At 35.6% G+C, this 21,592-nt stretch overlaps 1 protein-coding gene across 2 annotated transcripts in view; it reads right to left on the bottom strand.

Moving 5' to 3' along the window:
* Nucleotides 1-8,844: 8,844 nt before the first annotated feature.
* The window catches only part of PPP1R12A (protein phosphatase 1 regulatory subunit 12A), a 144,461-nt gene continuing 131,713 nt past the window's right edge, over nucleotides 8,845-21,592 (bottom strand). For both annotated transcript variants that reach the window (XM_062203160.1, XM_062203161.1), the window contains 3 exons: nucleotides 17,011-17,058; nucleotides 14,138-14,188; nucleotides 8,845-11,026 (listed from right to left, as the gene is read on the bottom strand). In XM_062203160.1, coding sequence (XP_062059144.1) covers nucleotides 10,940-11,026; nucleotides 14,138-14,188; nucleotides 17,011-17,058 — 186 coding nt within the window. In that variant the 3' untranslated portion in view covers nucleotides 8,845-10,939. The remainder of the gene's footprint in view (nucleotides 11,027-14,137; nucleotides 14,189-17,010; nucleotides 17,059-21,592) is intronic.

The raw sequence follows: 21,592 nt of genomic DNA, 5'->3' as shown, positions 1-21,592 counted from the left end.
ATATTCTTGGGCTCCTGGATTTTGATCTTAGTTTGGACTTCTCTGAACTCAACATCTTGATTTGGATATTTAATGAATACTCAAATTAATAAGCAACTCAAACTTAACAAATCTATAATCCACTTTATACTTTCCACCTCAAACTTGTTCTGCTGTTTTTCCTAGGTTAAATGCAATTGTACTTTTCTTGTTGCCAGGACCAAACTCCTTAATTCCTCTCATACCCTAAAATCCTATCCATGGGGCTATATTTTCACAAGAGATTTAGAATCCTACTTCATCTCATTGCCTTCACTGTTAACTTTCTGGCCTGTGACACCACCATCCTTTATGTGGATGACAGTTAATATTTTCCAAAGCAGTCTAAGGGGCATCTTTTTAAAATTGAAATTATGTTTTTCTCTTAAATCCTTCAAATAGGTTCCAGTCTTAGATGAAAAGCTTCAAGTCGTTATGACGGTTTATAAAGCCATAATGCTCTAGCCTTCCAGTATCCCTCGAATTTTCATCTCCCATTATTTTGTGCCTGCTCACTTGGCTCCAGCCACACTTGACTTCTTGATATTCTTTAAAAATGCTTTCATCTTCTGGCCTTTGGATTTGCTGCTCCAGATGCACACTATCATTTCTTTCAGTCACTACGGTGACTCCTTCCTTGACCATCCTCTTTAAAACTGGAGCTTTTCTCCCTGACATGCTTTTCTACATTCTTTATCCTGCTTTTTCTCCATAGATCTGTGATGTTGTCTATATTTAATTTGTCTGCTTCCTTCCAAAAGCACGTAACCTACTGCATAATCCCCAGCCCTTGTAATAGTCCTCCACAGAGGAGCACTCAATATCAGGATAACTACAGTCAACTTTTGTGATTAGGTTTCTCCTAGATTATACTCTGGTGTTACTTTTTGCTTGCCTTTTGTTCTTCCTGTGTTTACGGTCCTCTTCTTTTTGGAGAGGAACAGTTCCTCTTTTATACTCTATCTTCTGGTAATGTTGTTAACCATAAAAGTTTACTTTACCCTTGCCCAGAGTGGTCAATAGGTATCCTGGACTGATCAATCAGTACTCCATCTACATGGGAAAAAAGATGAAAGGGATGAAGATGGCTCAGTTCTTGGGACTGCATATATTGGATGTTCAGGTCACAGAAAGTATTTCTTTTCATCAATGGCTACCAGTTTTCTCCATTAGCTGCATGAAGAAAGCCCATCTGCAGTAGGAAAGAATGAAGGTAATATATAGAGAGAAGACTGATGGGGGAAGAGACAGATACTACACCCAGTGGGTTGTTTGCCCAAGGACAGCTTTGTTCCTGGACTTTCTGGTACCTTGAGCTGATAAATTTCATCTACCTCTTCCTCCCCAACCTCCCCAGAAAGAGCACAATCAGCAGTATACTCTCAGTGGAGATGGAGATTTCTGAATCTCCACTAATAATTGCCTGCACTCCTCACTAACAGCTTTGAGAATTTTCTTTTCTTTTTAACTGAGTTCCACTTCCTCCTAAGTGATCCAAACTTTACCTTTTATCATAATCCCTTGGTGGGCTTGCTCAGTCTGTTAGCCTCCCTCATCAAGTAGATTTGGGGTCAGGCTTGATAATTTGTATTTCTAACAAATTCACAAGTGATATGAATAATGTTGGTCCCTGCATGCAGTGAGAATTACTAAGCAGACTAATATATGAGGATACTTCCTAAAGTTCATAGGAAAATCAAATTAAACGATGCTTTAAAAACTATTTTAAATTTTTAAAAGCTAAAAATATTTGAAGCCCATGTGTAGTTTTTCCATTGTACATATTTTCCATGAACTTTTTGAAGGAAGCTTGTGCCTCAAATATAAGAGGGCAGTCGTGCTGGCTGTAGCTTAAGCTTGAAAGAGACCCAGATTTTAGGATAATTCCCTACCAACATCTGAAGTTTTAAGGCTTCTTCTCTGGCAAGTAGATGAGAGGTATGGGGACTGACTCCCCTTTTCTAATCAAATGTACGGGCCTACTGTCTAGCTGCTTGTCCCACGTGAAAAAATATGCTTTGATTTCCTAGATCTGATTTGTCTGGAGGTATACTTTTCTCCTGCCAGATAATATGTGGTATGATGGAACACATTATCTTTTAAGTTATGGGTGTTAAACCAAGGTTTGATATCTTTTAATTATTAACATAGATACTTACAATTTAGGTTCTCACAAATGATCTTACTTTTGAACATTCTATTTCCATTTGGAAGAGAAAAAAACTGATATTGTAATGAAGTAGGTCCCAAACTATCATCCCTGGACTAGCAGTATCGGTGTCAACTGAGAACTTGATGGAAATGCAATTCATGGGTCGCATCCCACATCTTACATACTGAATTAGAAAAAGCTGCAGGGTCCAAACAGGGTCTAAACAAGCTCTACACATGATTCAGTTTTGAGAATCACTGTTGCAGAAGAATGATTAAGCTAACCACACCTAGAACAAGAATGACAGTGAATACTGCACACTTGGATGACAGTACTGATTGCCGGAAATACATCAGAATATTTTTGGAAGCAAATCTCAATATTCTAGCTTCTGCTTTTCAGGGCAGGAATAAGACAAGATCTAAACACAAATGTTTCAAGAAATTCAGAGACAAGTGAGGACAGTGTACTTTAGGTCTACAGACCAATAAAAAAAATTTTCTAAGACCTGATTTAAACTGTTTATTTTGCCCAATGAACTCATGCTTCTTTGCATAATAATGATGTTTACAACAAACCATTTTTTCCATCTCAGAGTTAATTGTTAGGAGTGTTCAGTTTTACATTCAACTGAGTAAGTTTCCCCAAGGAAACTTAGCCTAAGTTTTCTACTATAATTATTCTCCCCAATTCACAGCATGAAATTCAATTCTTACTTCTTTTATAAAAAGCAATTTTATACAGTTTTGTGGTTTTTATTATAAAGTGCAACAGATCTATGGGAAAATAATATAGATAACAGGTTTTTGAAAGAGAAGGCTATCACTTGGGAGCAAATCTAGCACATAATTATTAATCAACATCTAAATGTAGTTCCTTCTGACCTTCTATCCTACTACCACATGTGCTCACTTTACTATAACCACATTGTTTACTGTTTATCAAATATTTGAGAACATTTGCACCTTAAAAACCTGTTTTTGTTGCTTCTTCTGTCTGGAAATGTTTTTTCTCCTAAGCATTTACATAGCATTTGCCCAACTTTTCTTGTAGTTTTGGCTCAAATGTTACCTTCTCAGATGAACTTTCCCCTTACTCTGAAATCTCTTATTCTGCTTGTTTTTCCAAAGTAACCTGTTACCTTTTAAAATAACAAGTAATTATAATTGTTTATTTTCCACCTTTCTGTTAAATTTGAGTATAGCTTCCACAAGGCAGATTTTATTTTTGCCTGTTTTGTTCACCACGTAGGTAAGTGTTTGGCATGTAAGCACTGACAGGAACTTGCTGAAGACCAAGGCACAATCTACAAAAATCAGAGTGTTTAATACCTTTAAAAACTTTTTTAAAAAAATCTAGGCACCAGCCAAGATCTTTTTCTTCCACAAAACTTGCATTAAATAATTTAGCTATTCGGATTTGCCCTTTCCTCTTTAAAACATATAGTAAAGACCCACTAAGTGCTAGGAACTAAATGTTGAGAATAAATAAAAATGAACGACTCTGTCCTTTCCAGGAGTTCACAGTAAAAATAATAAAAACCCTTAACTTTTGGCTGGCGCCACGGCTCAATAGGCTAATCCTCTGCCTGTGGTGCCAGCACCCCAGGTTCTAGTCCCGGTTGCTCCTCTTCCAGTCCAGCTCTCTGCTGTGGCCCGGGAGTGCAGTGGAGGATGGCCCAAGTCCTTGGGCCCTGCACCGGTATGGGAGACCAGAGGAAGCACCTGGCTCCTGGCTTTGGATCAGCGTGGTGTGCTGCAGCGCCAGCCGTGGCGGCCATTGGAGGGTGAACCAACGGTAAAGGAAGACCTTTCTCTCTGTCTCTCTCTCACTGTCCACTCTGCCTGTCAAAAAAAAAAAAAAATAAAAAGAAAGAAAGAAAGAAAGAAAGACCCCTTAACTTTGTTAAATACTATAAATACAAGACACATGTATGGTTTGGAGTATGTCAAAAATAATAAAACTTAGGTCCCTTGCCCTCTGACTTTCCTGCTACTGGTTCAGTAAAGCAAATACTATACACTAGAGTTGCAATATAATGTGGGTAAAAATGAGATAGGCCAAAGACTTGCACTTCAGACAAAACAACAGGTCACAGATTATAGAACTCTTATGCAGAGTAACAATGTTAGTCTGACCTGAAGACTGACACATAGTATAGATGACTGTAGCATATTCTGAGAAGCACGATGCAAACTTTCACAGCATACAAAAATACTGACAACCCTGACATTCCAACAACTATGAATTTTAATAAAAATCAAAATGTTGACTAGCAATTCTTAACAATTATTGAGTATTAATTAAAACATTTATTAGCCTATACCTTCTCCCTTTTCTATAGCAAATACACTGTGTGACAGCTATAACTTCCCTGTATTTCCCTCTCCAAGAACAGCTACTGGTGTTCATGAATAGATTAGATTCACAGGTCAATGTCCCCGTAATTCTTTAGGATACTGGCAGCATGGTTATAGAAGTGTACTTTATCCATCTTTGCAATGGTTCAAAGTAGTCTTTCGAAATTTACCTTTAAATACCTTTCACCCTTATTGGTCTCAGAGTAAAAATATATTTATGGTAAACAAGTAAATTATTCCAAAATTTTGCTTTAATACTTTCTAAGAATACTACTGAATCTTTAAGTACAAGATGCTTGACACTACTGACACTTATCAAATGAAACTGAGATTTATATCCAGATCTGACACATCCTAAAAGTCCACTGTGTCAAAGATTTATAAATAAGCATGCTGTAGGTTTTGCAAAGGTGTCTTCATGGATCTCAGAACAATCTGATTCACTGTGTCTGCTAAAATTATTTTGTTTTTAGAAACTGTAAAAACAAGACTTAGATATAAACACTATTACAAAATACTGAACGCTAAGGTGCTGAGTTGTATTGTGAGATTCTCTCATTTTTGTGTGGAGTTTCTACTGCTTGAGCTTGTAATTTCTTTTTTTAATTGCTGAAGAAGCTAGCAGCATACTTACAGTTCAGGCAAACAAATATTCAATCAGACAAACCAGTATACTGCCAAAGCACACGTATGTATTAGACATTTAAAAAGCGGAAGTCAGGTATACCTATTCAATAATGCTCTGGTCACAAGCTAATACTTATAGTAACAAGTGAGGAAGTCACACTACTGTCACCATTCTGTCTTATAAAGGCCTATTAGAAGTTTTTACTACTTTTTCTGGGGGAATGGCTGATACCTGAGCTCACATTAATAACATTTTTAGCTATTTTATGTATTTGGTATTCCAAACATATTGTGAGAGAAAAGCCTGCCGCTAAAATCATAGCACTATCGATACTGTCTGTTTTACTAGGGAATAAAAAAGTTTCCTGGGAATTGAGCTCTGATCACCAATTAAAACTTTTTTTTTTTTTTTTTTTTTTTTAATTTGAGATGCAGACAGTGAGTGAGCAAGCTCCCATTTGCTGGCTTGCTCCCAGTGGAAGCTGGAAGAAAGGAACAGAGTGCAAGTCTTCCACATGAGTGGCAGGAACCCAATTACTCAAGCCATCATGGTTGCTTCCCAGGGTCTGCCATAGAATGCTAGAGTCAGGGGCTGGAGGAGGGTATGAACCCACGCATTCTTATTTGTGGTGCACCCCTGAAGGAACCATGTTTTGAAGAATGTAATGGGAATTTCTTTTTCATGCAAGTACATGAAATCTTTTACAAACTTATGATGGCCACAGTTAAAATTTGCACCAATCAACTAGCTGATTGAGTATTAGGACATTTATCAATATCAAAAAAGAAAAATACTTCAAACAATTAGAGGGAAAAGTGGTAGTTTAGCAATACTAATCCTAAGGAGAGAAATAAGAATTGAGGAGGTGTGGGGGTTAGCACTGTGATACAGTGGATTAAATCAGGAATTGCATCAACACCACCCCATGTTGGAGCGTTGATTTGAGCCCTGTCGGCTCAACTTCAGACCCTGATCCCTGTTAATGTGCCTGGGAAAGGAGCCCTTGTCACCCATATTGGGGACCTACAGGGAGTTCTGGGCTTCTGGTCATTCCCAGTAGTTATGGCCATTTGGGGACTGAACCAGTGGATGAAGATCTCTTTCTTTATGTCACTCTTCCTTACAAATAATAAATAAATCTTTAAAAAAAATTTAGGAGGTATGAAGGTGAGGATTTGGGGTTAGAGAATGTTAGATGTTTATAAAAATGAAATTTTGTGCTACAAAGCAACTAACCTGAAACTCAAATAAGCATAAGAAAGAAGAAACACTATCGTCAAAGATTATCAAATATTTTAAGCATAAACATACAAAATAGACTGATAGGTAACTTACACAATTTCACAGAGTGGTATAGAGAAACAGCCCTGGCCTCTGAGAACTGAAAAAAACAAAACAAAACAAAAAAAAACCAACAACGAAAACAGCCACTCAGTTTTACTGACTTCTGCATTATACTAGGTTTTTGATGATTAAGTAATTAATAACTTGTAAAAGTTAACTTTCTCGGTGGTAAACTGGAGATATAGTCTAATTATCTAGATTGTATTAAGAATAAATGATATGCTACTGAAACAGATTCTTATTCAAATTCATAAGAAAAACTGAGCAAGAGGAAGGGGACAAAAAGTAAATTCCATTTCTTCTAGACTTGGTATACAAATACCAAGTAATTGCCCTATTAGCTATATATTATCAATAACAAAATCTGCTAATATTGTTCATTTCTTCAAACATATCTTTAGCTTTTCAAAAATAAAAGCTTAGTTACTGTGATGCCAACACTTCCTGGAATTTAAGCAATAACATGTTGATAGCCTGCTCAAAAAAGCTTACTTCTAATAAATGTCAGAAAGCTTTTAATAATACTTTGAAATTACAGTACTAAGATACAATTCATTATGTTATCTTATTACATAAATAGATTCTTAAACCTCTGGCTCCTATGTTTTCATAAAAGATTGAGTACTTTGTTATTATTATTATTATTTGACAGGCAGAGTGGACAGTGAGAGAGAGACAGAGAGAAAGGTCTTCCTTTTTGCCGTTGGTTCACCTTCCAATGGCCGCCACGGTTGGCACGCTGCGGCCGGCGCAACGTGCTGATCCGATGGCAGGATCCAGGTGTTATCCTGGTCTCCCATGGGGTGCAGGGCCCAAGGACTTGGGCCATCCTCCACTGCACTCCCTGGCCACAGCAGAGAGCTGGCCTGGAAGAGGAGCAACCGGGACAGGATCGGTGCCCAGACCGGGACTAGAACCTGGTGTGCTGGCGCCGCAAGGCGGAGGATTAGCCTAGTGAGCTGCGGCGCAGGCTAAGTACTTTGTAACATAGTCATTTTGTAGGCATGGGTCAGCAAAGATACTCTGTCACTCAAGAGAAAGAACACTGTATATTTACATATCAATAATCCCAAATAATCTTCCCAAATTCAAAGTTATTGAGACAAAAAATAAGAAACTAATATTTCATCCTAAATCCAATGCTTTTTGGATGGCAGTATGTAAATGACTCCTCTTGAATAAACATACTGACACATAGAGATCACACACATACAGTATAAAACATAAAACATCACAGAAAAAAACAGCCTATCAGCCAGCTTTCAACTCTGCAACAAAGGTTTTAATTAACAAGAGAAGGCTAATAGATAGTTAATAATTGTCAATGGAGTTTGCTCTGTAGACTGCTTATAACAACAATGTGAAGGACAATATACAAATCTACAAAGTTATTATGTCCTATGGGAAATACAAATTCCTGGTTTGGAGAAAAGAACTGACCCTTTAGATATTTTCTTCCTTCAACAGACTCAGTGAGTGCTGACACTGGGTGTCATGACAGTCTCACAGAAAGCAGGAAACATTAATTGGTAACAAACTCTTTAAGAATAAAGTAACCTAATGGGATAGTGGGTATCCAATTTACTTTTTCATATGTATACTCTCCTAGATAGTTCCATAGCTGCTTTTCATTTGCCTTTCAATAATTTGCATATGAAATGCTTTTTTAAAAATGGAGGACAATCCCTTCTCAGCCTTTTGACTAACATCAAGTGTAAAAATGGAGGACATATATTCTGTGAGCAGGAACAGAAGTATTGCAAATAGAAAGAAATGACAGAATTCAATCCTTGTTGGATTAATTTAGCTAAAAATATGCTAACTAGAAGTCATCTACCAAAATTTTAAAATCAAAAGTGCCTCTTAACTAATTACAGTTGTATTAGTTGATTGACACTTGGAAAAATCTAAGTTGGAGAAAGATCTATAAGTAAATTTTACATTCCAGGGTATCACTAAGCATATGTATGCAGCTACTAAAAATCAAAACTTTATTTTTAAAAAACCACTAGGTGTTTATGAAAATGAAATTTTGTGCTACAAAGCAACTAACCTGAAATTTAATGTTGTCACTATTTTTAACCCACTTGTTATCATAAAAAACTAGTTCTCAGATTCTGCATACAGACAGCTTTATGTAAAATATATAAACATTTGTCCAAATTGGTACACATATTGCATAAATATGGCAATTAAGATTGCATTTACAGATGTGCATATACAATGCTGTGCAAATTATCACAGTTTTACAATTGCAAAAATTATTCAAACTGGTATCCAAGTAAAGCAATTAGTGAAAAAATACCCATGCAGAACAAAATTTAGAACATCTTCATTAAAAGTTCACACATTTAAAATAGTTTTATTCATTTTATTTGTATATGTCAAAATACATTTTTATTTCCAAAATAGTGGGTTTTGCAACTAGTTTCATGCAGAAACAAGGTCTGCTCAATACTACCAATAAATTCAATATAGCACAGTAGCTGTTCAGTTTTAGATACAAAGAATAAATAACCTAAATACAAAACACTAAAATATTAGAAACATGTATTTAATCATTCTTCACAGGCATCCAAACTTCACAAATATAAACCATAGCATGCCTAACTGTTGTGCAACCAGAACATGTTGCAGTCACTCAAACTGGTCAATTATCTGTATATTTTGCCTCCACATAAGAGCATAGAAATTCTCCATATTCAGACCCACCATTCATACAGTTCAAATATAACCAAAAATAAAATTCCCACAACTATCCTTGTACCTTTAAAATCAAGAATCCTGAGCTTGGTAGTAAGAGCATAACCTTATATCTTCATAAAACCAATCAACAAAGAGAGGACTTAAAATCCTGCTTACCAAAACACCCTTCCCCCAATCCCAAAGTAATCTAAAATAGGCAGTAGAACACAATGACCTTTTAAAATGAAGGGGTACAAATTCACATTTAATATAGTATACAATACAATCAATAATACAATCAGCTACTATAAGCTTTACAATGTACAATTTATTCAAATGGCTGAACTGTTCAGTGGTTAAGGAGACAGTTATGTGCCAGAAAGATGTGATACTTTTTGCATGGTTTAATGAAAATATAAAAGCTATTTGTCCAAATAAAAGCCATCTTCACTATGTACTTTTTTTTCCCTTAAAAAAAGGCCACTGAAATGTATAAAATGGTCTGAACATGATGGTGGTATCAAAGTCGATGCCTCTTCACATGGCAATAACAGTGCATTTAACATTAACTCACGGGTTAAATCTGCAAATAATTTCATAGCATTACTTTGGCTAGCACAACAGTTTTAGACAGCACTCAGATAAATATAGTCATGTGAAATGTGAAGCATTTATCTTATGCAACTTTAATTATGGTTGAATATTATCAAATAAAAACAATAAAACTAAAAGCACTTTACAGTAGAAAAGTTTTGTAAAGATAGGACTCCACATAATGTGTAACTTTTAAAGTCTTTATATCACATTGTAATCAAAGTTTGTTTTTTTACACTATGATGGAGTAGCCTACTTTGCATCAACAGACATTTGAAATAATAGTCAAGCATGCCATGTGGTGTTCTAAAAATCAAAATACACTTATTTATATATACAGCATCACTCAGTACCTGCTAAAATGAATGTGACGATTACAGAATCTAACATCTTACACTACAATAATAAAAAAACAAACAAAAAGTGACCAATGAAGGCAGAAAATAGGACTTAAAAGATCTAATCTCAGTTGACTTTAAAGCATTCATATAAGAAATAAATGCATATTGCACAAACAGTGAAAGCAAATGTTCCACCAAGCAGTTCAGTTCCAGGTGGTAGACAACACAGCAAAAGTCTAATACATGACAACAATCTCAGAAGAGTAAGTGTTCTTTGTAAATGAAAAAGCTATGAAAACATAGAAGACTGCCACATGAAGAGTTAAAAGGAAAAAATACAAACCCAAACTTAGATGTAAAGCAAAAAAAAAAAAAAAATTAAATATCAGAAAACTGGAAACTGTGGCACATCAAAAAATGCTGAATAACTGTCTTCTGTGAGAGCTGGAAGTTTTTGTTGACACAAAGTATTTATGTACAACTAAGGCTTACTGGTTAAATATCTGAGGCATATCTGGCCTTGAACACTTTCCTTATATGCTGGAGCTGTAAACAAGTTTTCTCAGTCATTAAAAAAAAAAAATCTCAGCAGCTGCATTAAGATGAAACAATGGTCTTGATAAAAAAAGAAAAAAAAATAACTACCAACCCCCCAAAAAATTAAAAAAGAAAAAAAAAAGAAAAATCCTAGATAAGAGGGTATTTGGCAGGATATCCGAAAATGACAGTCTCCAAGGAGTCTTCCAAGGCTTCCAGTGACTGCCAGTTATGGTCCACTGGGTTACCAATATGTGCAATTCCTGCTGCCTTTTTCTTTTTATTTGGAAAGTTTGCTTATTACTCTGATCAAGGCCCCATTTTCATCCTTTAACCTCTGGTTGTCTGCTTTTAGGTCTGGTAACATCTATGAAGGAGGAAAATAGAAAAAAAGTTTTACTTCAACAAAAATATAAAACATTATTGTTAATAAATGTTATATTTTCATCACAAAACACATGGTCAAGCTTTGTGTCAGTCATATATATATCCATAAATATTTCTAAAGTGTAAAATCATGTATCAGGAGGAAAAAAAAACCTCAAACTTATTTGTGAAGGCTGATTGGTTTAATAAGTGATAGAATGGAAGATTTATTCTTTCAAAGCCATCCATTAAAATTTACAAAAATTAGTTGATTTTGACTTAGAAGCACGCCATATTAGAGGCCAAGAAACAAAGCTGTTTTGTTAAGATAGACTCTTAAAAAGGAGTTCCTTTATTGTTCCTACAAAGCATTTTGCTTTCTATAAACCATCATACTTTTGTTATACACACACACACACACACACCCTAAACACACAGAAAGGTTCTACTAGCCGACATAGGATGGAGCTAGACTTGTCCAAGTTGTTAAAGTTATTCACCTATAAGACCTAAATTTAAGTGCCTAGTGTATACCATGTGTGTTCCAAGACAGGTGCCAATAAATGGTAACAAAGCAACTATTGCTGGTGCCGGCGCTGTGGCGCAGCAGGTTAATGCCCTGGCCTGGGAAAGTAGTAGAGGACGGCCCAAGTCGTTGGGCCCCTGCACCTGCCTGGGAGACCTGGAAGAAGCTCTTGGTTCCTGGCTTTGGATTGGCGCAGCTCCAGCCGTTGCGGCCATCTGGGGAGTGAACCATCAGATAGAATCTCTCTCTTTCTCTCTGTCCCTCCTATCTCTGTGTAACTCTGACTTTCAAATAAATAAATAAATCTTTCAAATCCTTCTGCTTGTCCACTTGGAAACATCCATGTGAGACAAAGAAGTGAAGTAATAATATATATATATATTTTTTTTGACAGGCAGAGTGGACAGTGAGAGAGAGACAGAGAGAAAGGTCTTCCTTTTGCCGTTGGTTCACCCTCCAATGGCCGCCGCGGTAGCGTGCTGCGGCCGGCACACCGCGCTGTTCCGATGGCAGGAGCCAGGTGCTTCTCCTGGTCTCCCATGGGGTGCAGAGCCCAAACACTTGGGCCATCCTCCACTGCACTCCCTGGCCACAGCAGAGAGCTGGCCTGGAAGAGGGGCAACCGGGACAGGATCGGTGCCCCGACCGGGACTAGAACCCGGTGTGCCGGCGCCGCAAGGCGGAGGATTAGCCTGTTGAGCCACGGCGCCGGCCTGAAGTAATAATATTTTTTAAAAAAAAGATCATTTTTAACCTTAAGTATTAAGTCTTTATCTACAAAAATATCCTAACACAGAAAATAACTAATATTTAAAGCAAACAGAAAAGCATACCCTCATATTTTATAAACAAATCAACTCAATTCCTGTGGTTTTACAGATAATTTAAAGGATGGGGTAGAAATTTACAAGTTAACTGAATTTTCTACCAAGAATGATTAAAATTTCAAGTGTTCTACCAAGTTCATTAAGAAATGGAATAGATTATTTTGGACTTTAAACTATTGCTTCCAAAGTATTTGGTCCTTGCTCCTCAGTTTTCAGAAATGTACTAGATGACCTAATTAGATAAAACTAAAAATTCCTACTTGCAGAATTATCCTAAGCAAGATCTTTTAGTGTTTAATTTTATCTGGATACAATCAACCTTTTTCAGAATGTTTGGATAAAATAACCGAAATTTGCCTGTTAGGGTATCTCTAATATAGAACTAAATGAATAAACTATAATTGTTCTGACTGAAAAGGACTTTATCTTGAAAAACAGATAAAGTGTGCTTAATTTTCAGTTTCAAAAATAATATAAAATGCTACCCTGTTTATGCCCCATTTTCTTCGTAGTAAAGAACTGTACAAATTAGCTAAGTGGAGCCAAAAATGTGCACAAGCTTTACACGAATGCAGATAAGTCTTCAATTTCCTAAGACATTTCCTGATTTTATTGTATTTTATTAGCTGCAATATATAATTAGTGAAACTTTCTAACATTCTGAGAAGCCATGCACAATGGGAGTTATATGATGAGCTTCAGACACAATGGCATTAATTTGTAAAAATAAGCTCTTACTCATAAAAAACACACTTACTAATACAAAAACACCTGCCTGGCTCTACCAAGAAGGAATGATGAACTATAAATTACAGGTTCACAGACTGCAGCTGCCTACAGAACCCTGAGCGCTTGGCTACCACTCTTGTCAAGGCCCTATTCTCAGTCAGCAGTTGCTCATTTAACTTTCTCAGAGTTTGAATTTGCTTTATTTGGTGCAGGTTCTGCAGGAATCAGAACATAAAGAAACAGGAACAAAAAATAAGAAGATGGATAAGAGTACAGTAAGAATATAATAATGAATATAAGAAGGAAAAATTAAATCTTTAAAAAATAACCCAAAAGATTTAGAAATGTAAGTAATATATTCTTAACATTTCATTTCAAATTAAACAATACAAGCAAAATCCAACAGTTTTGTCTCCAATCTTCAAAGCTATTGAATCAGAATGCTTTACTAATAAACAGCTCAGCAATACTACATAAAAATCTTGAACTTCTAAGCCCATAGGCATAATTTTCTATGCATTAGTTAATTCTTAAAATGCAATAAAAGTAATACAGGCAAAAAATGTGATGAGAGGTAATTACTTTTTTTTTTTTTTTACCGCAAAGAGTGTTCAGCATTCAGAACAAGTAATTATTTCCACAGAAATGCAGAATTAGATAAAATATAGTTCTGCCTATCTACTCTTCTAATATCTTTTACTTTCAAAGTAGAACATATTATGCCCCCTCTACCATTTAAATGTAAGAGTAGATAGAAATGGGAATAAAAATAAATTCCATATCTTATATAGTCATTACCATCTAATTTTTCTATACTTGAACATCAAAAGTACTACTCATATTGATTATCAAAATGATTTAGGTTTTAAATCCTCTTCTAGCTCACTAACACCTGGATTTAGGAAGAAAGAGAAGCACAAGATATAGACAGCTAGTAATTTGGGTAACCAGCTTTGACAACAATTAATGTAAACAATATTTATGGTAGTTATTATGAAATTTAAGTTCCTAAAATGCACTGCTTACTTACTTTAAGCTCTTCTTCCATTTCAGATATTCTTCTTTCTAGAGCTCTTCGTTCCTAGATCAATTTAAGATTCCAATATTAGTTATATAATTATTAAATTCTTAAGTATTCTCTATATTGTGAAATAAAATTAAAGATCAAATCAGGAGCAGTGTAGAGAAAGATGTGATGTCAGTGATGTGTAAAGAGCTTTCCAAAATTTGAGCATAATAAATGTGAATACCTTTATTTTTATTTTTGTAAGCTTTTAAATTAAAGCTTGACTTTCTGGTAAGAGGCTACATAATGAGTTCAAAGTATTTCTTTTTGATCACATAATACTAAGGATAGAGTAAACCAAATCTCAAGACTAAAGATTGTATAGAAAAAAAAACAAAACAAAACAAAACAAAAAAAAACTCACACAAAGATGCAATTATACTACAGTGATAGAAGCAGAAAAGCATGAAGCGAACATGCCTAAAATGTGTACTTTACAATTTGAAGATTCTAAAGAGAAGCTCAGTTCCTCCACCCACACTGTTTACTAGCCATTATTTTTCCAATTGACTTTACAGCTTTGTACTTAGTTTGACACTGTGTGTAGCATTAATGCGGTGAATCTAATGGAGAAGCAACTGTGGCATTTATTTTAAACTCATTTCGAAGAGTGACAGGCAAAGCCAACATACAATACATTATTGCAGTGTACTGTTTTATTCTCTCTTAAATGATAAGCATCCTAGGGTGTTATGCAAAAAAGCAAGCAGCAGTAAATGATCAGCTGTAAAACTGGTTAGGTCATACCGCCCAGAAGATACTGACTCTTGCCGGTCACCTTTCAGATACAAACCATTTACATTTAGTTTAATCACACTGAAACTATTTCCAAGACATTCTTTCCCAGATTAATAATTAATGTCGATATTTAGTGAAGCAGTACATTTACTGTAAAAGTCAATGTTTTCAGGGTATATGATTTTATAAAATAGATGGAATCCAACTGATAGTCTTATAAGTACCTTGTTACTCTAATATTAGCATGCTTAAACATTATTATATAGACAAAATGTTATTTTCTATAAAGAAAACTTTCTTAGTTAAAAACATAGTCGTGACAAATTCATAAAAAGCCACTGTACTTCTCAAAATGATACCACACAGAGTGTCATATTTGATCATCACAACTTTGTGAAACAGCAGAAACAAAACATTTCTTCTTTCTCCTGAGCCTCAACTGTTTTGGGAGCATTCAAGATTTTAATTTAGTGGTAAGGCAATACAAGAACACTGTACTTAATTGCCTCATTCTATTGGCTCAATGAAACTGAGAACTGTGAAACTGCAGCTAATTCCTTGTGTTGGACAAATATACTTAACGTTAAAAAAAAAGGTTAGAGAAAATGCACAGGCCAAGTGTATGCCTATATACAGAGAATGCTGTTAGCAGTTATTATTAATACTAGTTATCAATGACTAGGAAAATGAGAGTAGTCCAGCTACTTTGTGATTTTTCTGCATTTGACAAGCAGAAAAAGGTCAGTTGAGAACGTCAGAATACAAATCTATGTGTATTGTGTATGGTGTATTAAGCCTCGGAATAAAGGAAATGTACCAAAATATCAGTTATCTCTATGTGAGAGATATAGATGATTTTATATTCGCTTCTCTTGCTAAAATTTTTGTAATAAACATACTTTCATAAGAAAAATATAAAAATTTAAAAATGTGATTGTCTCAAAAATAAATGTGATTGAGTATATTTTATTTTCTTTCATTTCAACAATTAACTATGATACCAGAGATTTTTACTATTTTTGTATATCTTGGAGATAAGTCAGTAACAATTACATAATAGCATATAATAATTAGCATTAAATTTAATAAATGGTTCTATATTTTTAGTAATTATTAGTTATATACATTTTTAAAAAATGGCTTGGAATACTAATTTTTAACACTTGCTGAAATCAAAATGGTATCTATTGCATGGGATAGAATACATAGGACATTAAAAGACAGTATTTTTCCATTCTGTATTTTTTACCACTTCTCTTTTTTTTTGGTGAAAAAGGCAAATTGATTATTTTAAGAACAGAATGGAAGAAAAATGTTTTTAGATTAACTACTCCTGATTAATTATTCTTTAACCTAGATCATAGCTACCCAATGTAATTTCTTCTCTGGTCGAAACCCCACAAGTCTAGCCACTTAGCTGCATTACAGATATCTTAAAGTACTTCTCCTGTGCTGTTAGAGCATTTACACATTGTCAACTGCTCAGCCTAAACTTGTAGAGTTACTCCTATGGCAACTTCCAGGTCCCTGAGCAATAATAGTAAGTGGAGAGAAATACAAGTGAACATTATCACGGACAATACAAATTGCAAAAAAACTTAAACTGACATAAAAATTTTCTTATAATCAATTAAAAAACCCTATTCAATACTCAATATTAAAATATTAATGCAAATTTTAAAGAAGTTTGAAAATTTGATGACTTCGGATTTAAAAATTTTAATTCAAGAAATAAATGTATATATGATTAAAATGTTTTTGGTATATAACTACTGAAAATCAAAGTGAGATAAATGGCATTCCAAAAGTATCAGATTTACTAACACAATGTGTACATTTAAGAATCAAAGCAAGATATTTTTAAAAATTCCTTACAAGAATAATACATTTTATTTAAGGCCATTTGATACCTAGAGATATTCCATAGAACTTTATAAAGAAGCTAAATTATGTAACAAATTCATTAAATAAGTAATGATTTAAAACAATTGAAACTATAATCATAAGAACAAGAAAACAAAAAACAAAAAACCTACCACTGCTTCTAAAAAAACACCAAAGGGGAAAACAATAACTTATTCAGTAAGATGGATACTTACCCTTTTTTCCATTTCCAATAGTGACCTATCTGCAAACCTTTCTTGTCTCTGCAACAAAGCATCAAAGTATAAAAGGGATTTAAGTGCAATAAAGATTGGGGGTGGGAGGGACCATAGTAACTTCTAAAAAATGTTTGTTTATTTATTTTTATTTATTTGAAAGGTAGAGTGACACTGCTGGTTCATTTCTCCAAATGACCACAACAGCCAGGACTGGGGTTAAGCTGAAGCTAGGGACCTGAACTGCACCCAGATCACCCACATGGGTGGCAGGGGCTCAAGTATCTGAGCCATCATCTGCTGCATTAGTAAGAAGTTGAGGTGGAAATAGATCCCAGGTAGATTCCAAGCACTCCTATATGGGATGTGAGTGTCTCAAGCAGCACCTTAACCCAATGTACCACAATGCCAGTCTCTGTGGAAACTCTTAAGGGTATTAAAACAAATCATAACATTCATGTAGAGTAATACACAAATATGAGGATAGAAAAGAGAAAACAGGATTTATATTGAAATAAAAAGTATAAGGAATGTTTAAAAATAGAGTGGTCTCGGCCAGCGCTGCGGCTCACTAGGCTAATCCTCCACCTGCAGTGCTGGCACCCTGGGTTCTAGTCCCAGTTGGGGCGCTGGATTCTGTCCCAGTTGCTCCTCTTCCAGTCCAGCTCTCTGCTGTAGCCTGGGAAGGCAGTGGAGGATGGCCCAAGTGCTTGGGCCCTGCACCCACATGGGAGACAAGGAGGAAGCACCTGGCTCCTGGCTTCGGATCGGGGCAGCTCCGGCCATAGCGGCCATTTGTGGGGTGAACCAATGGAAGGAAGACCTTTCTGTCTCTGTCTCTGTCTCACTGTCTAACTCTGCCTGTCAAAAAAAAAAAAAAAAAAAAGTCTCACAGCTCTCATTTTATGGTCTGTCTCACTTTTCCCCAGGTATTTTTCAGTTTAGTTGGTGGTGAAGATAGGTGAGTACTGTGGAACAAAAACATCTGAGTTTTCCATCAGATGCTCAAGTTCTCCTCTTTCTTACAGCACTGGGAATGGCTAATAAGAAATGTATTTGTTACCAAGTTGAGTGATTTTGAATCTGTGTAGCCAAGAGCAGTAAATTGGCTTTTTTGTTGTCTCCTAAAGCTAACTTAATCTTGGCTCACTCTCGGAGTTTTCTTTTCCAATGATCTGTGATCCAGAATCGGCAAGAAGGTTCACTTCTATGAAATTCTAGCTTTACAGCTTTCTTCCCTGTGTACACTCGGTTCTCATTTTATCTGCTTTCTGTATTAACTCAAAGTTGATAAAATCTTGAGACCTAAGTCTGGCTTAGGAGGGTGGGAAAGCCCCTGGGGTTTTAAGTTACACGTTAGATCCTATATTTAGAGTTCAGTATCTAGATGTTCAGCTGAGGTCCAGTTAAAACCATGTGGTATCTTGAATCTTATTTATACTGACCTTTGTACAAACACTTTCCTTGGGATTTCTGGTTAATTTGTTGAAAATGAATCCATTAAATGACTCTTCCTCAAAAGCCAATTTGTTGAATATTCAGTTTTACTAATTTATTAAAAACAGCTTTTGACATCTTTAGCAAGAGAACTATTTTGTGGCTACTCACTATGAAATATGTTTCTTCATCTACTAAGCAAAATTTCACTGTTTAATCTAGAAATATTTCTTTACATAATTTTTTTTTGCCAACCCTTTCAGCATTCACATTTTAGTATCATTAGCACTTATAAACAAGTTACCTAAAATTTTTTTTTTAGAGATTCATTTTTTTACCTATTTGAAAGGCAAAGTGAGAAGGACAGGGAAAGGAGGAGGGGGAGGGGGAAAATAATGGGAGGCCAGGTTGAAGCCAAGAACCAGGAATTCTATTTGGGTTTCCCAAGTGGGTGGCAGGAACCCAAGTATTTGGGCCATCATCTGCTGCTCTCCCCCCCTGCTTCCCAACAGGTGCATCAGTAGGAAACTGGATTAGAAATATTAGCAGCTAGAGCAATGCCATCACATATAAGTCAACAAATGTTAGATGGGAAAAGAGTATTCTCCTGGAGAGTTTTTTAAAATAAAATAAGACTATTTTAGCAGTTTTATGATTTGTTTGCCAATTTCACAGATAAAAAATCAATTTCAGACTAGTTAATGTTTTTGTTATACATTCTACTCAAGGTTATGAAAATCATGATTAGTAAGTCTGGTGAACTTGGTGTATTTTCTTCTCTTGGATACTATACAGTAAGGATGGTAGCTGGGCTAAAGCAGGTTTCAAGAATTACAGGCTCTAGCAGTTAAATACTGTCAAACAGATTCAAACTTCAAGACTAATTCTTAACAGGATGATTTTTTTCCTTGAAAAAAATCCTATGCAACTATCAAAACTGCTACTGTTATATATTTATGAATAATTATGGAAGCAACGAATGCTAAAAAAGAAAAAAATCAGGTAGGAGAATTCACAGATTTAACTGCTCAGGATAAATGCTCTTCAAATTAGACTCCAAAAGTTTAATATTCACCAGTTTTATTTTTATGAAATATCCTTCTCATTATAAATTCAGCATTATGGATATGATATGCAGAGTGACTGACAAAGCAGAGGCTGTCTTACTTGTTTCTCAAAAATTGGTACTTGACCCACAGAAAGCTTTCTGTAGGTTATCAAGGACATACAAGCTGGACCACATTCAGGTAACAGGATCATGAGCACAAACAAGGGGCTCCATCCTGGCTAGTAAATGGCTGAATCTTCAACTCCTCTCTCTTTGCAGGGTTTGAATGAGAGACATAAAGGACGAATTAGACAACAATAAGGTTGGCAAAGGAAAGAAACACAAAGGCAGTAAGTAGTGGAGACAGAGACTAGCTGAGTCAAAACAACAGAACACTATCACAGAACTGGACATCATACTTAGAAAACATGACCAAATTTTGAGAGCTGCAATTATGTTCAGTGATCATGTTATGAAACTTCCATGTATGGAAGCTCATTTTAAGTTACCTGTGAAACCTCAAGGATGATAATGTTCCAGTTTATCATGAAGCCTGAGTGGAAGTCAGTAGTTTTTATGTCATATCAAGTTTTTATGACAAGGTGCAACATGTTCTTGTTCTGCTAAACTTTACTCCTGTGTATATTTAGAGCAAACTCTCATCAACTAAAGGAATCTAAAGTCTTTTCAACCTCATAAGGTTAGCCTGATTCCTTGAACTTTTAACACAGCATCTACTGTGCAAGACAAATACTTTACAACACAACAGTGGTTAACAAAAGAAAAAATGATCTGGAAAGAAGCTCAAAATAGAGAATGAATTTTTAAAAAGAAAAAGGTGAGTGTAAAAGACTGACCAAAAAAAGTGTATAGTCCCATATATAGAACTGGATACATCATTTTGGATCAACGCTTTCAAGCTGAATATAAATTGTGCTGTAAAATGCTAGCAAGTCCCATGTTAAGCTTGTTCTCTTAAAAATTACAGTATCCTTTAGAGCTTTTACATATTTAGACATGTATAATCTTTAAGATGTATACATTTCACTGGTCACAAATCTTTTTCTTTTTGAAGAAGGAAGAGGACAAGATATGCCTATTAATATCGCCCAGAATTGGTGTTAAACAGAAAATGAGGTTGGAAAACAATTCTGAGATCACATATACTATAGATCATATGTATAAAGTTTTGAGTTTTGTTTGGCTATTCCAATTTTGTTGTTTAAAACTGTGCTCTCTGGCCGGTGCTGTGGCATAAGTAGGCTAAGCCTTTGCCTGTGTTGTTGGTATCCCACGTGGGCGCCGGTTCATGTCCTGGCTGCTTCTCTTTCAATCCAGCTCTCTGCTTATGGCCTAGGAAAGCAGTGGAAGACAGCCCAAGTACTTGGGTCCCTGTACCTGCGTGAGAGACCCTGAAGAAGCTCCTGGATCCCACCTTCGGATTGGCTCAGCTCCAGCCATTGCCTCCATTTGGAGAGTGAACCAGTGGATGAAAGACCTTTCTCTCTGTCTTTTCCCTCTCTGTCTATAACTCTACCTCTCAAATAAATAAAATCTTTAAAAAAAATTGTGCTCTCTAGTTTGCTACATAGAAGGAAGTTATAAATAGAGTTAAGATTAAAATTATCTTCTTTTCACACTATTATAATCAAATCACCTTTACTTGAACAAACAGGAGACAATAAGTAAATATTATTGCAAAGGAATTTTTACGGTTTTAAAAGATCATAATGCTTTCAATGCTTTAGCACATTTGATATGCTGGAAATATGCATTTAAATCCTTCACATGGGGCTGGTGCTGTGGTGTAGTGGGTAAAGCCACTGCCTGTGGCACCAGTTCACATCCTGGCTGCTCTGCTTCCAATCAAGCTCCCTACTAATGTGCCTGGGAAAGTGGCGTAGGATGGCCCAAATGCTTGGGTTCCTGCATCCACATGGCAGACGGGAATGAAGCTCCTCGTTGTTGGCTTCGGAATGGTCCAGCTCCAGCTGTTGTGGACATTTGGGGAGTGAACCAGCAAAAAGAAGACCTCTCTCTTTCTCTCCCTCTCTCTATGTAACTCTGCCTTTCAAATAAATAAATAAAATCTTTAAA

This window comes from Lepus europaeus, chromosome 10 (genome assembly GCF_033115175.1).
Source record: "Lepus europaeus isolate LE1 chromosome 10, mLepTim1.pri, whole genome shotgun sequence".
Classification (NCBI taxonomy): Eukaryota; Metazoa; Chordata; class Mammalia; order Lagomorpha; family Leporidae; genus Lepus; species Lepus europaeus.
Note: the sequence above shows the minus strand (reverse complement) of the source record. Positions and strands in the feature narration are given on the sequence as shown.